Source organism: Ruditapes philippinarum, unplaced genomic scaffold (genome assembly GCF_026571515.1).
Source record: "Ruditapes philippinarum isolate M1 unplaced genomic scaffold, ASM2657151v2 ctg3735_1_1_1_1, whole genome shotgun sequence".
NCBI lineage: Eukaryota > Metazoa > Mollusca > Bivalvia > Venerida > Veneridae > Ruditapes > Ruditapes philippinarum.
The window spans coordinates 35,254-52,287 of NW_026862760.1; the positions used below are offsets into that span (position 1 = coordinate 35,254).

At 31.1% G+C, this 17,034-nt stretch overlaps 1 protein-coding gene across 32 annotated transcripts in view; it reads right to left on the reverse strand.

The window, feature by feature from the left end:
* Nucleotides 1–503: 503 nt before the first annotated feature.
* The window catches only part of LOC132720122 (kinesin light chain-like), a 57,332-nt gene continuing 40,801 nt past the window's right edge, over nt 504–17,034 (reverse strand). For 15 of the 32 annotated variants that reach the window (XM_060704127.1, XM_060704137.1, XM_060704123.1 and 12 more), the window contains 7 exons: nt 16,158–16,358; nt 13,492–13,604; nt 12,987–13,031; nt 11,809–11,886; nt 7,578–7,638; nt 5,636–5,758; nt 504–4,933 (listed from right to left, as the gene is read on the reverse strand). In XM_060704127.1, the coding sequence (XP_060560110.1) occupies nt 4,853–4,933; nt 5,636–5,758; nt 7,578–7,638; nt 11,809–11,886; nt 12,987–13,031; nt 13,492–13,604; nt 16,158–16,358 (702 nt within the window). In that variant the 3' untranslated portion in view covers nt 504–4,852. Of the gene's footprint in view, nt 4,934–5,594; nt 5,759–7,577; nt 7,639–11,808; nt 11,887–12,986; nt 13,032–13,491; nt 13,605–16,157; nt 16,359–17,034 lie in introns of all 32 variants that reach the window. The other 17 variants (XM_060704143.1, XM_060704150.1, XM_060704151.1 and 14 more) reach the window with 12 other exon arrangements.

Sequence of the window (17,034 nt, forward strand, 5' to 3'; positions counted from 1 at the left end):
TAATTTATGTTATTATGGTCAAAATTATCTGTATATAAAATGGGTATATCTCACGACAGAATTGAACAGATCAATAACTCATTGATTACACTTACTCACGGGTCCATTGCTTCATTTAAAACTATTTTGCTCAAGAGATGCAAATATTTCAGAGATCGTATGACCAAGCTATACATTGTAATTGGTATTGTATCAATGGATCATATCTTATTAATAATAATATGATTTGTATATTTGAAATGATAAACCTACCTAGTTCACCATCTACCTTGACAGACAGGAACATGGATTATGTGACGAAAGTGAATTTCATAGTTGTAGGTTTGAATTAACAATAGCATAATGACGGACTTAAATTGTCAATCAAGGTCCGTGGCCTAATCAAGCCTAGGTAAATATAGTTTGTCTGCAAGATCATTGTCATGTATTTATTGTATCAAAGCACTCTCCAAATGGTTCAAGTATATGAGTTTGTAGTGTACATAAAAATAACAAACACAATGTACATGATATTTGGATAATTTTAATAAATAACATAGGCACAACAAGAAATGATCACTCAAATTGTTTATATAGCAGTTATTCCCCTTTGCCGCTCAAATAAACACAACCCATGGCTAAAATTACATCACTCAAAATAGCCTGTAGACAGACATTCAGAATCTTACCACAATGAAAATATTACTATAACATATTTCTATGCCTATCTAAGCATAATAAAATCTAAGCTTTTCAATTTCTGCATGATGTATTTATTTCAATTACCAACAAAATTTTAATTATTTCCAGTCAATTCCTTTTATTCACTAACATTTTCATACAGAAATTAACTGGCAGGACATATCAATCAAACTCTATATATTGACAGCCTGTAAGAACAATAGCCACACCTTCCTGTTTAAACCTATGATGATTCAACAAGATTTATAGAAACAAATATCCAGTCTTCAACTTTTCCCATCTAATATAAATATCTGGGAAAAAATCAGCTGATCAGCATTAAAACTGTGGCATACCTTAGAAATGGTATGCTCTATTCACCTATAATACAAGTATGTTAACATATTTTCAAAATTCCTTATCAGATTAAAAAAAAAAGAACTTTATCAGATTTAAAAAAACAACAACAACCAGAGATTTGTTGTTCTTTCTTGGTGTATGTAAAAAAATCATCATCTAAAAAGTGTTGCCACAGTTCTAAGTTGACCTTGATAAAGAAATAAGCAACGGCCAAATAACATCATTCAATCTCAAGCATTTGTTTATATTGCAAATAAAAATATACAGTAAATAATGTCTAAAACATTGAAAGACAGACATAATCCTTAAATGTTTTTTTTTCTTTTAACATGATAAATGATATACATATTGGTGTAATAACAGTTGTGCGAGATTTACAGCATGCAAAATGTACAGAAGCAAGGATATGCCACAATAATCTATTACAGGCCATGTTAAAGTCACATCAAATATATCATACTACAACCATATAGAAAAATTCTGGACAAAATCTCAACTTTTATACTATCAATTTAAAGAATTAAAATGTGAATGTTTCTAAAGTAAGTGCTGAATTATTTAATGTACTCATAGCCCTTTGAATTTTAACAGTCCATTGATAATGAAATGGATTTTAAGCCAGCAGTAACTGATATACAGGCTAGCCTGGCCCTATACTGGTGACATGGTATTGCCACTTATACTTACGCTTTCATTTTAAATATCTTACGAGTCAAAAAAGCTCTCTTTATATCACCATTAAAATGTTGTAAAAATCAAGTCTTAAAAATCTTTACAAGATAATTCTTAAGCATCAGACTCAGCAGTTATTTTAAAGAAATAAAAAAAATCATCTGCACATATGTAAAATTGCAAATACAGTAGTCACACATTGCGGTGAAAAAAATATATCCAAAATGATATATATAATATATATTAAACTGTACAATGTTCCTAGTACCATTACCATTTTGTATGCTTGCATCATGCTTACATACATTTTATTCTTTGTTCTGGTTCAAACCTTTGTTTGTTAAGTGAGTATACTAACTCTTTACATTACATTATATACTAATTCTCAAACATTCTGTGTTCCTATGAAAAATAATAGAGATTATTTACATACCTGGTTCCATGATAATTTGTTATTACATGTCCCAACAAAGTCTAGATATGACATAGGAAATAGTGAACATGCATCACAGCAATACCAAATATGTAAATAACCTTTAATAACACAAATATACTCATCCATGTCTAAGGCTTCAATCTAATAACATGCCTAGTTAACAGCCATTATAACCAGTGTTGGGTATTTTCAGTCATACAACTGTTACTTGTGTTGTCACTCCATAATAAATCTATCATCAACAAACTGCGCTCATAAATTTAAAACTACTAACAATCAATGGTAACATAATAAACTGCTTAAAAGTTAAAAAAAGAGAAATTTTGTACATCGAAATTACCCAACAGTGAGGTACATAAATTATGTAAATGACATGTGGTAAGCTCTAGCATTTTGTTCACCAGTAATCTATACATCTAGACAATTACCCACTCATACTACATACCCAGACTATTGCAATTCTTCCCATTTGTACATTATATTAATATAGATGAGAACAAATCAACATAAAATATGCATATCTGAGGCCTGATTGTAAAGAAACTGATCACAAATGGCAAGCACAAAGTTTTATCATAGAAGCACAAATAAATCATTGTCAATATGAAGGCAGCGTAAATCCTACATGTCAGGCATTGTCACATGAAAAGATGACCACCATGTCAAATATATCATCCATCTATATAATCATCCCACACATTTACACTCTTGTTATGATAAAAAAAATCTTTTCTTTTTTTTACACAACAAACGTTTATACCCTAGTTACTGCAAACACTACCTGTGTCCCATAGACATGAGCCTTATTTAATTTATTCTCATAACTTTTCATGTACCAGTGCTTAACTATCTGCTGATGATATGCCAACAAAAAAAGGGGGGTACATAAAACTTGTAGAATTGAAACATTATACAGCAACAAACATGATGAACGAGAATTTACAGCCGATGATTAGGAATGTTATATACTATAAGTTATTAATTAATAAGTCCTGATAAATCAGCACAGCACTTATATACAACGGGTGGGGCAAATATTCAGAATTTAGCTACTTTCACTGATGTTGTAACACCAATATAGCTATTTTGTCTTGAAGTCAAACTTTCAAACCAACTGGCCTAAAATGTTTTGTTTAAATTCTGCAATTGTAACATTGGTAAGTAAAGGTCTAGGGTTCCTCTTTTTAAGAAAAAATTTGTATATTGATGCATAGTATTTCTCTACAACACATACTAGTATATAGTATTACTGTGCTAATCCACCAGGACTGTATATTAATATAAATCAAATATAATTGTTAAGTATTTTATCAACATTTGTCACCGTGTTATTAGACAAAGGACCAACAGTATTGTTTGCAAAATGTTCAAGATTCAATAAATTTTTACCATCATGGTTGTTAACAATGCTATATTAAAATGTGTAATAAAAATAATGAGCAGATTGCATGCAGTATTAAGCATAAGAAAGTATGTACAATACATAATTAAAATATTGAGACCACAATATTATTGTTGTTTGAGTGAATCTATAATCATCATGATTGATAAAGCAATATGAAAAACTCACTGACAATCACCTAATCTTTGTCAATTTAACACATAGTATATTCACTTTTTTTCACCATTATTTACCTGTTAACAGGTATTTTCATGTCTCAACTTCTCTGGGATTTTTTAATCATACAATTCAAAGATCAAACGTTACACTGCTACATTTGCTATAATAATTTCATGACAGTAAATCAAATTGTTCATTTACCTTTTAAAATGGACCTACATTAGGATTATTTTGCTTTCATGTATTCTAAAACCTTTTTTAAAACTTAATTTGCCAAGTAAGGTATGTTGTGACAGGATCCGTGTCATCATTTAACCAACTTTATGTCAGTGTGATGTCAAACCTGCATAAAACAAGACTAAGATATCAGTGATTGCCAGTCAGTCAGTATGTTCATGAGATATCTTTACTTTCTTCTTCTTGGACTAAAGCAGTACATTTATATGATTAAAAAAATGATTCCAATGTTGACATAAATACCCTTAATACTCTAACAGACATTTTGTTAAAATATTTCATTTCCCCGTATAATGGTAATGTAACAATTGGATTTTATGAACACAAAGCTAAAAATAGAACAAAGTTTCCATTTATTATACTAGACCTTTGAACAGGCCTATTTAATTAATCACTGTGAAAATCTTAACAAAACCCCTAAAAGTCTGAAGCTGTTTTTCCATAATATAATTATAGAAGTTACAATATAAACCATGGAAACAATGTTGTATTTTCAACATGTATTTAGTAATTTTAGATCACAACACACCAATACCAAAAGCAACTTTGTAAAATCTTGTTATGCAGTTACGTCACACATCTATGTATAATAAGCTCCCTTATGCTTATTTTTGTATGTACAATCGTGTCTTACATAGCTAATAAATGATGCATGTTACACAAATTCAGCTAAAAATGTACTCTTTAAATTGCTGTGTACAAAGCACTTGTTAGCCACATTACAGTAATTACATAATTAAGCACAAAGGTTTGTAATTAAACCAATCTACGTTAATGTTGAACTGTCTTCACACGTATGTTGATTGTTTCTCTGTAGTATACATTTCTCTGTCACAGGTTTAACAAGGTTGTTCTTGGTACCGATTCCAAAGAATCATAGTATATAAAAAAACAACATTTGTAATGTAAATAAGCTAAAGTCATGGTCAAAATGGTCGATTAGCAAGTTGATCAGAGCTGGCTGTCCGTCCTCGAACACTTAAATCACCAAAGGATCTTCGACTTTCCTGAAATATACAAAACATTCACATAAATATATTTGTCTAAGCTGACATCACAAAGCTTACATCGTTGAATTCATAACATAAAAAGTTGTATCTACCGCAAAAAAATTGTCAAGTTTTCTGTTTTTAAATACCGGTACCTATAAGTTTCTTTTTTTTTTTTTCTTGTAGTATTTAACAAATTGTCCTTAGGTTTGCAAGCATTTGACGCTAGATAAATACATGTTCAATCATCTATCTAAAGGCATGCAATTCAAATAAACCTGCAAAATCTTGTATCCTCAACTAATGTAAAACTTCTTATTTGACTGCTAGTGTATCTAATAGGCAGGAAAATAAAACCCTCCCAATGCATAATAAATAAATACATCATAATACGGCAAAACAATTTTCTTCCAAAATATTATATATAATAAAGTAAAAGTAATACTATGACTGTATGTAAATGATCATTCAAACAAAAACCAAACAAAGTAAAGCCGATTACAAAAAATCTGCTCCCTGAAAAAAAAGCTTCCTCCTTGTAATTGACAACATAAACTGACAACAACATAAAAATGCATCCAATATAAACAGGCTCCAGTAACCAGCATGGACCCCCAAAAGTCATACCTATCACCATCTATCAGCCTCAGTTCTACAGGGGAGATAACTCTAATCCTACCTTCCAGAAACGTCTAGCCTATAAGGGTCAATAATCTTCACCTGGCTACTGGTATCCTGTGTATATTGTTTGCCAGTGGCCTTTTTGTATTGGCTAGAACAATGTACAACCTCCCAATCACCCCATGAAGAAACTCGCACCAATTCGCCTCCAGCAAAATCTTGCTATTACCAACAAAAATATTCTTGATATCAGCAACTAAAATGTTGTCAACAAACTTCATTCCTCAATTAATGTCAGAAATATTTCCAGACTTCATTGTTCCAATAAAAGAAGCTGATATCATTTCACTACAAGATTTTTGGAACTTTTCATTGTTTAAATAAAAGGAGATAATGTCATTCCTGTGTAAGATTTTTGGCAATTAGCTTCATCTAGAAGCACACTGCTTTAAAATTTCATAAAAAAAGAGTTATAAGTAGTAAACTCAACAAGAAACCCAACAAGAGCTAATTTTCTCTGATAGTACATGTATATTAGTATCATGCCCAGTATCTAAGCTGTGGACCATTTATGATGGTCACTTAATTTGGTCAAAGAAAAATTGTCATTATCTGTAGATGAATACAGCTCTCAAATTTTACAAACACAACCTTTGGTACAACTATTTTTATCGGAACAATTTATTTAACAATTGGGAAAAGATACTACTTCCAGTCAGGGATATAACGCAATACTCACCTTACTATCAGCCCAAAGATTGAAATGTATTTTCATGCAAATATGAAAATACAAGACCCCCAAAAAGGTGTCAATTTTGATACAAAGAGCAAGATTTATTTAACTTTTGTAAAGGTCAACTAGGCAATGATACAAACCTGAATCTTAAACTTAGTTTTTGACAAGAAGATTTGTTAAGACCTTAGATTTATGTTCAGGTGTACGAAAACTAATTTCCACATTTAAAGAATAGCTTTTTTTTTGGCTTACTGTTTTAACTATATAAAGCTGCTTACTGTTTTAACTATATAAAGCTTTATTCATATCTACAAATTAAAGTAATCCCCAGCTAAAGGTTGGATATAAGTTGATTTCAAACTGACTGATCACCAACAAAGGGGAATGTGACAGATGGCTTCAACATGGATGGACTGTGGCATAATATATTACATGCAAAGTTCAATCAAATTGAACCTGAACCAGCAACATGTACATTTTAGCTCTGCTTGGCAAGCTTAAAAGGATTTCTACTTGACTACCAGTATTTACAAACAAATTGCTTTTTACTTAATCAAATGCAACTAGCCTTTTAAAATAAGAGATAACATATCAAATTTTATATTCCTGAAGTAAACATATAAAACTTATACTATAGTATAAGATTATACTAATTCTTCATTTCTTTTTCTTCTACAGAATGCATACAACAAACATAGCACGTAGAAGATTTAAATTCAAAAAGTTGTCTTCTAGATACTGTATGCTTGGAATTCTAGCTCTATATACAAGAGTACAGGATAATATTGTAGAGAAATATCACCAGGGCCAAAAAACCCTTCTTTGTAGAGGCCGAATATAGGCTGCTTCCCCAACTAAACTAGGCTCTTTTTTCCCCCCAGTTTGGTCCTTAAAATTCCCCAGTCTTTTGAAATGTCCCATAGAATTTAGAACAAAATTAAATGATAGTGTTGAATTAAGGTCTTTTACTGCCTTGTTAGTATTTCCCAGTGCTTTTTGCTTTTCTATTTTGTGTTAAATTTGAGGCCCCTTTTCTTAAAGTATGCCAAAATCACGCATATTTTCCCCAAGTAAAAGGCTGAGGCCCCTTCCCCAAAAATGGTGTTCTGGCGCTGATCACTTTATATATTACTTTACTTTATAACAGAAGAATATTATAATAGAAGAAATTCCAGGGAGCCTAGCAATAAATAGGTTATATCTATAAATAGGTTATATCTACTACACACAAATGAATAATAAATCTGGGTAACAACATATCAATTATAGAAGAGACAATGAGTGTAATTTCAGCTCAATACTTACATGTAATTTATCATCTTTACTGTTTATGTTGAGCACTGACAAGGAGCTTGCTCTTTTCATGCTGAAAATATACATGTAATATACTATTGAATAATGTAACACATATACAAATATTCAACTACTAGTATATGACCTAGACCTAAGGTTACAAGGTCACATACAACAGAACACCTGGTCAATTTTTGATGAAGGCCACTGTTGGTCATTGTTTTATCTTCCTATCAAATTTAATCAAAGAAATGAAACAGCAAGTTCCAATGCTTTTATAAAATAACATTCATTCATTCGTTCATTCATTCAATCATTTCAGTTATAAAATCCTTCACACTTTTCTTCAAAATTCTTCACATTTCTTGAAGAATATCACCTTCATGTAAGATCCACAGTTATACCTTTACAACAAAATGCAACTGAAATAAATTTTCAATGTTATAGCATTTAAGCTCTGGTTCCAATAAAAAGAAATCATATGAGCAGTTCTTTCTGTACCATTTTGAAACCACTCTATACCCTATCAGACAGACTGATTCTAAATAAGATCACAAACAAATCACATTATGTCATGAAGTAAAGATTGATTTATTTCAAGAAATATATAATAAGCTTATTCTAAAATTTAAAACAGTGGGTAAAGGGGAAATAATGTCTGGGGAATTTTCTATATAAATCTACAGGTAAACTAGCCTAGGTATCATTTTAAGTTTGAACTACAGTGTAACCTTGATACAGCAGCTCTCTGTGTACATCAATAATCTTTTCAATTAATTTCAAAGTAAAACTTCAACCCCTCTAGAGCAACACCCCTCAGCAACAACCAAAATATTTGTTTCTCTCTGCAGAGTTTGTATTTTACATGAAAGCTGTCTTAAATTCAAGACAGCTTGTTACATTCTTTCAACCAATCTATCCCCTTTCTCTATGGTATACTATTCATTTTGAAAGTATATTCATAATTGCCCCTAGTTAAATTAATGCTTATTTGTTCTCTATGTGACATAGGAAGAGATGTAATATATTGTATTTCCTTATGCTTGACCATTAACCTGCTAGAACTGAAAGTGATCAGCCTTTGCCACCAGTACAGAGCCAGAGGAGAAGTCTGACCAGCCTCTATACTGTTACCTGACCATCTTCAAATTTACATCTTGATATTCCCAAAACTGATAAATAGATTATTCACAAATGGATTAAAGCTGGGACAAGTCCATTATAAGATAATCAGCAGGTTATGGGTAAAAATGTATTTTAAAGAGTGAGTTGACTTATCTTATTATATAACACCTCATATTATAAAGCATATATCAAATTACAAGGTAATGATGCCAGCATTATGTCAGCAATGTCATGCAGAATCACACTAATTTAATGTATAATACAGATTTCCTTACAGTCTTGTCATATTTTGTATGTCTCAAACAAGCAGTACAGTATATATAGCAAGATGTAGAGGTATATTTTATTATCAAAGACACATTATGTCTCAGAAAGAAAATAAAATTTTCCTTCTTTAAAAAAGACAATTATAAATTAAATATGTTTAAACTAGAACTGTGTCCAAAGGACACGGATGCCCCCACTGACAATATATATATGGTATATAGTGAAAAAATCAACAAAGGGCCATAATTCTGTTAAATTTGGTCGCAGCAAAAATTCCTTCCTTTACTTCCATCTACACATTAAGGTTGTTCATCCCTGGAAGTTTAAGGAAAATCTGCCATCCGGTTTAAGGAGTTGCGTTCACAAAATTTTTACATAGTATATAGTGAAAAAATCAACAAAGGGCCATAATTCTGTTAAATTTGGTCGCAGCGAAAATTCCTTTCTTTACTACCATCAACACATTTAGGTTGTTCATCCCTGGAAGTTTAGGCAAAATCTGCCAACTGGTTTAAGAGGAGTTGTGTTCACAAGATTTCGGGACGTACGGACGGACGGACCGACAAGTGCAACGCTTTATGCTGGACACTTTGTGGGGGCATAATAATGGTTTACCAGCATGTTAGAGGCTTGTTACTTGAAAAAAGTAGCAACGAATATTAAATTATTTGTCACACAAGTAGCAAAGAGTAAACAAAGTACTATTTTGACTTCCATACAAAATACTAAATCACTATAACCGTACCAATTCCCATAAAGCAATAGGAGTTAAATATTATTCAGTTAATAAATGTTTATTGATCCGTATTTGGAAACTATAACAGGACTCGGAAGACAGAATGATACATTTTCTGTTTTGTTCATATCCTAACTAGTTAAAATTTGATGGCTTAATAAACAATGTTGAACAATTATCTATAATATATACAATATGTATATATAAGTACCAGTATATAGTAATTCATGCCTATCCTGTACTTGTGTCTTGTAGAATACACTCATTGACAAGTATTTTGATGTTAAAACTAATTTATTACTTTAAATGGATAATTCTAATTCAAAGTAAACATATCATATCAATTAAGCAGGATTAAAGATGTCTGAGCCATTTTTCTTAGTAAATCTATATACTACTTAAGAAAAGTTTCTAAATGATATTTAGGTAAATTATGTCTCTTTTCTCATTACACAAGAGAAACCCTTACTTAATACAGACGGTATTAAGTATAATTCTAAATACTGTAAAGTCTCCACAAATCAATCTATCTCAATGCCAGTAAAAACCTTTAAAGTTAGCCAAGAAACCAAATCTCTCATAATACATTATACAAACAGAACCAATCTTCCAATATGGAAGACACAAAACAGGGGAAAAATCTCACAGCTCACTTTTGTCTAATACCCAAAATACTAGACAAGCCATTAAAACATTTTTGTCAATCAAGTGGTAAACACATCTCACACCAAATATTTGCATATCAAATAATTGCAAAAAATGTTGACAAACTGTTACTATAGTAACATAAAACAGAAACCTCAAATTCCAATAAAACATCTCTGTGTCTGTATCAATACATTGAAAACTTGAATTAGTAGTAATCTCCTTCAGAATCATTCTAATTTGTTTGATTATTTTAAACTGAACTACCTATATTCTTCATTGGAAAACTTTTGTCACATGCATATATAAATGCTCAGTATCCACACATAATGAGTGTATACAGAGCTAAAATAAATACATTTTAACTTAAACTATGACAGTTTCTTTGTACCAAGGGATTAGATGAGTATAACATCCAAAGTTTTTTCTTTTATGATATCATAAATGTTATGCATAAAACATGCCTGTTGCCACTTGTATTGGGAATATTTGTTCATTTCTTAAACTCTTTGTATATATTGAGGCAATTATAGACAGGTGACCACTATATCAAGGTTTATATCCAGGTTATCTATATTGAGCTAAAAGGCCATGATAGACAGGTGACCACTATATGCAAGTTATTGTGGATATCATATACATTGCATATTGTTTTCTCATGATATACTAGTACTATGTCAAATGTAGCACTTAAGTTGTCAGTTTCCAACTAGGTTCAGTGATATTTACATGTTGTATGTACATTTTAAATGTTTTTGTATTTTTTCTGCAGTGACTGTTATATCACCAATGTAAGTCTGCATTACGCAGGTGAACAGGGTCATGTTATATAAACAACATACATTTCGTCATTTGATTGAATTATTTGTTGTCAGACTTAAAACAGACAAGGTCACATTATACATAAAGGTGACCACTAATACATATTAGACTGCAAATATAAAATGTTGATCAAACTTATCATGATCTGCAGCCATGACAAATTATTTACTTTTTCTCAATTATATCTTTCACCTTACATAAAATTATGAATAATCGTAGGTAAAGGATGTGCAAGTATATTATCTATAGATATAATGTGTGCCTTATAAATAATGGAATGACTGAGTCAAGGATGTAAGCAAGTGTGGTGATAAATGTTCTTGATTGATTTAAATTGAGCTTAAGAATTTTTGTTTTAACTCTTGATATGCCATGCAACCAGAATAGGGCCAGGCCAACCTGCACACAACATGAGTCTGCCAAGACTCTTCTGTAGGCAGACAGACTACCCTATGTTAATATTTTATTATTTAAATCCATTAACAAGCAATAACTATTACCAGTTCTAATTTAGGACAGTGCAATATAAAAACAACTGAGCTCCTGTAAACAAAATCAGCTAGGAAGACCGAATATTGGGATTGGAAAATGCATGTGCATGTAGGATGAGGTGCTGCATTAAAAAGGGAAATAAATTCCATCTCAGACCTGTTGGTTGCACCCCCAAAGCCAAGACCTGACATATAGCTAGGCTCAGGGCCTCTGCTATAAAAGTTTGACTCCCAACTACAACAAATATGAAACTTTTTAAATTAAAATTATCTTTGTGTCTAAGATAAAGAAATGCTATTATAGAAACACATTAACATGTATTTTTTTCCTTAAACTGAACTGACACAAATTACCTCTTATTCCCACATTGTTTATAAATGAAGTTTAATCTTAGAATATGAAATAATTCAAATCTGATAACAAATATTCTCCTTTATAAAACAGAAGCAGAAATTTCTACTTAACCCATTCTTATTAGTAATTTTAACATACATGTATCAAAAGCAGGACTTAATATACACTTAAAACATTATACAGTTTTGAAATAAGCATTTTAAAAGCTTTAACAATAAACTTCATAACAATTTGTTATTTTACCAAAGGTAAAACAGATTATCAAAAATTACATATTTTAAATACATAGAGCAAAGGTCAAGAAGCCAGGGGTGTGTTAAAGACATCCTATGTTGTATTCTGTTACTAACCATTACAAAAACCCAATATTTCAACCCCTTTATGCATCCTAGTTTACAAGCCCATGTTTGATCATTGTTTTCTGTCACAAAATTGTTAAGTTCACAAGGATGAAAATTTCAGAAGTGTTTAAAATATGTTTAGTCAATGGTCTTGGATAAAATGTTAATAAAAGTAGTTTCTCATTTGAAAATTTGACCATTTTCAAATATTAAGAATAATACATCCACACTTAAGTAAATCAGATTCACCTGAAGAAGACCTGTTCTTGGTATACCTTTTAAAAAAAAATTAAAATACATCTCAAAAAATATATTTCAAGAATCCTACTTTTAAACCCAATTTTATCTTTGAGAATAGCAATGATTTTTTGGCATTTATTTAACAGAAAAGAAAGATCAAACATTAGTTGACTTTTCCCCTTGCATTTGCCGTAATTTAATTCTGTGCATTGTCAAATTCTATCTCAGTGAACATGTAAATACTGGCATAAACTATTGTTTCCCGACACAACAATTTCCTTAAACCATACACAATATACAACACTATTTTTAAGATTGTTATATAAATCTGGATGTCTTTAATGCGTTTATAGGACTTTCTGCTTGATATGGAAGGTAAAATGTTGCATTGCGATGTACCGTGATTGATGTATAGCCATTGACTCCATCTCTACCTCGCGTAAACTGAAACCATCAACACTTCCTTAATATCACTATTGTTATATGCATTGATATATTTACAAATAACTAGTCATTGATGTACCTTTGTACAAATACTTTCAAGTATTAACACCAATTAACACCAATCTAAGCCTTTAGCAACAATAAAATAATACTGGCTAACTCATTTTTTTTTTTAGTGCTCTACCAGATAGTTTCTATTGTTACATAATTTCGTTGTATCTAAAATTTCATCTACATGAGAGAAAGAATTGTCAATATTACTTGATATGTCAGAAACTAAGAAACACCTTCGGCCACAGCTTTAAAGAGAAAAACAAATATATATAGTATCATTGATATAACACACTTGTTCTACTAGAGTAAGATATAATGATTAAACAGAGTTCTTTCCCTTAATCTAAGAGTGAAAGATAATTATCTCCCTTGTTCTAAAAGGAGTAAAAATGATTATCTCCCTTACCTTCCATTTTCTGGATCTGCCTTTCCTTTTAGTTTCTGGACGAGTTTTGCACTACTCCGCCTTATAGAAGCTCGTAATTTGGACAATGAGCCACTTCTTTTAAGTTTTCCAGGCTAAATAGGGAATTTTAACATATGTTTGAATTTGTGTTTGACCTATTTGTGTTTATCTTTTTTTATGTTCATTGTAAAATTAAAGATGAAGTATTTTTTTTATTTCATTTATACTTTTATCTTCTTTTTCTTTTCTTCAATATTCTCAATACCAAATCATTTTTTTTATTTTTTTTTTTGTAATGAGCTTAGAATTGAAATATTACACTAGTCATGGAATGTTTTAAGACTTGACATGTTCAAAATAAAATAATGTTCGTCAAATAACTTATGTACCATTCTTTACATATCAATAAATGAAAATAATTTCACACAAAAAAACAACAGAAATCTGTGCATAATTCAAAGTTCAAACTAAAACAATTTATAAAATGATATCCATAAATAAATCAAATTTATATACATAAAAAAGCCAAAAAAATCCCAAATAAGTTTCAACAAAAAAATGTCCACATTTTCAGATGGTAAAACCCCACATTTCTGACCCATCATGCAAGAGCAGAATGTCTTGAACCAAGTATATGTAAAGCACAACACTGACATTGTACAATATTGAGGCAGGTAGCAAACATTTCTCTTTTTCTTGCAAGCCACTGTACGGCAGGTCATTTTGTATACAAGCATCAATAATAAACTATACACGCCATACTAACATAAATCAAGAGCTTGGAGCAAAACTGTTCTATCTCCCACTTCACTGGAGGAGTTACAACTACCTTGCGCCAAGCCTTTGAAATATTTCTTCACACACTAAAAAAATAGTAAATTGGAGGCGTATTCAGTTTTTGATTTTATTAAAGGAAGAACATGTTAATATAGTTTCCAGTTAGATAAATCTCAAGAATTGTTAATATAGGAGGGAATACCACTTGGCAGAGACAAGGTAACCTTTTTTTTAGATTTTATTGTACTGAAGTATGATCATTTTTATTTCAAAATCAATCTTTACAGTTTTTGAAAAATCTCTTAATAACATGAAATCAAATATTCCAAAATAATGAAGAAAAAAAAGTTATTAAATAAAAAAAATGCCAATACACTATATTAATTATTATATGTGACACTTATACATAGATTTCTATGATGTTACATGCATTATTGACATAATTTATGTTAATTTCTCTGTTAGACTGTGTACATGATACAAATATGTTTTGACACATAATATCATCTCTGATAGAAGCAATCTTCCTATCTACGTGCAAGCAAGCTTTTCACCAAAGCCAAAAATATTTCACGGATGATAAAACTTAATCAAAACTGAACAAAAAATGCAGTTGACTATTCTACAGTGTATACAATGTTTGTTCTTTCTATCTAAAGCCTTGCCTTGTAAAAATGATATATGAGCCGCGTCACGACAAAACCAACATAGTTGGTTTGCGACCAGCATGGATCCAGACCAGCCTGTGCATCCGCACAGTCTGATCAGGATCCATGCTGTTCATTATCAGTTTCTCTACTTGTTATAGAGTTTATAAGCGAACAGCATGGACCCTGATCAGACTGCGCGGATTGGGCAGGCGTGTCTGGATCCATGCTGGTCGCAAATGCATTATGTTGGTTTTGTTATGGCGCAGCTCATATATCCAATAAATAATCAACTTCTTAAGAGATGATTTTGATCAATAATAATAAAAATGCTCTATAATGCTCACAAAATGATATTACTGAATATCGTTTGTAAATGTTTGAAAAAAGTATATTTTGACTCAATAACAACTGTATTATTAACTGTCCTAAACAGAACGTAAACTGTTACCTTGTAATTTAATTTTTACTTAATAAATGCAATGGCAATTTGATCGTCTCTAAGCACACGATTGCTCTATCAAAGTTCAATGTAAAAAAGAAGAAAATGTAAGTAATAATTATTGGTATATTGTATGAAAAAACCTGTTACATGTGTGCGTTACACAACAAAACATCAAAGCAAAATACGCTACTGTACCAAAAACAAGATTGGTATATAGCAATAGGAGGGGGTTAAAAGGATTCAGATATAAATGAAAAAATACCTACATTTTTTTTTTTGGACAAAATGCACGATACAATAAAAACCCTGCCAGCAATGCACGTGAAAAAGAGAAATGATGCACAGCCTATGGAATCATTCCAACAGTTATCTTAATACAAAAAATACAATTATCAAAAATAATTGTAATTATTTAATTCTCCTTTATGCAGACATAGCAGGAGTTTCAAGAGGTAAATGTTTTAGATGAAAAAAAGTCCCATTATATCCGTAAGATCATGTATAATTACACATTCAAGTAATCTTTGAGAGAAAAAATGAAAAACACACTAGTCTGAAATGAGGTAACAGAATGGAAAAATAAAATATTCAAGATGCAACCACTAAAATATATAAAATATACATACATTATGCAAACATCAAAAACTGAAAATATAGTGAGATTTTGCATCTAGAAACCCGCCCATCGCCCTTAACTCCAAATTAAGAAATGTTTCCTGGTTGAGCCCGCTAAAATTTTGATTGGCTTGCCTCATGTTGGAATGGTTCCGCATCAGTTGTGCTCCACTTATACTCACCAAAAAAGAAGATAACCCCGACCAGGATTTATCTATACTCACTTCGTCTCCCTCCCCATACCCACGATCATATATGTCGGAGGAGTCACGACGGACTCGCTCACGACTGTTTGATCGACGGCGGAAATCTTTATTGTTTTGGTTTGCGTACTCGCTGCCCAGTACTTCAGCAACTTTGGCTTGTCTGACCACATCAAGCGCCTGATGATAAACCAAAACTTGGCATAAAAAGCCGGCTAACATAAATAATAATGAAGACATATTTCCGTGGCAATGGCTTGGCCACTCTCTCTGGAGAAGAGCGATGGACTGTTGTTGCTAGCATGCAAGCATTTGATATATTAACATCGAGCTTCAAATCATAAATTACATTCACTATACATATCTGAATACAGGTTTTTTTTAAAATAACACAGAGAAATCAAGAAATCGCTTTGTAATATGTAAACAAACAGGTACATGGTAGCTCTTACATGTCTTGTATTAACGTTGTGGGTGTTTTTAAACATAAGTGCATCACTGGAAAATGAAGTGGCTCATTGGTCAAATATGTGATATTATAATCAAATGACATATAAAACATGGGAGTAGAGGAATTATTTAGATAAGTCCAGTTCTATTAGAAGTTTGTGCAGCTTCAAAGAAAGACTGGCCCATACTTATATAATTAAACCTGTCTTCAACTTTTCTGGATACCCTTCTAGTCTATTTTACTTCATAACAAACTATATTCCAATAATAAATTCAATACCTTTTTTTAAATTTACATTTCTAAAACTTGTGGGCCAGTCTTTACAAATCAACTGATTTTATTTTCTTCAATCTTACTATTTGTGTGCAATATTATGTTAAAGTTTGCAATGGTTTATTTTAGGAT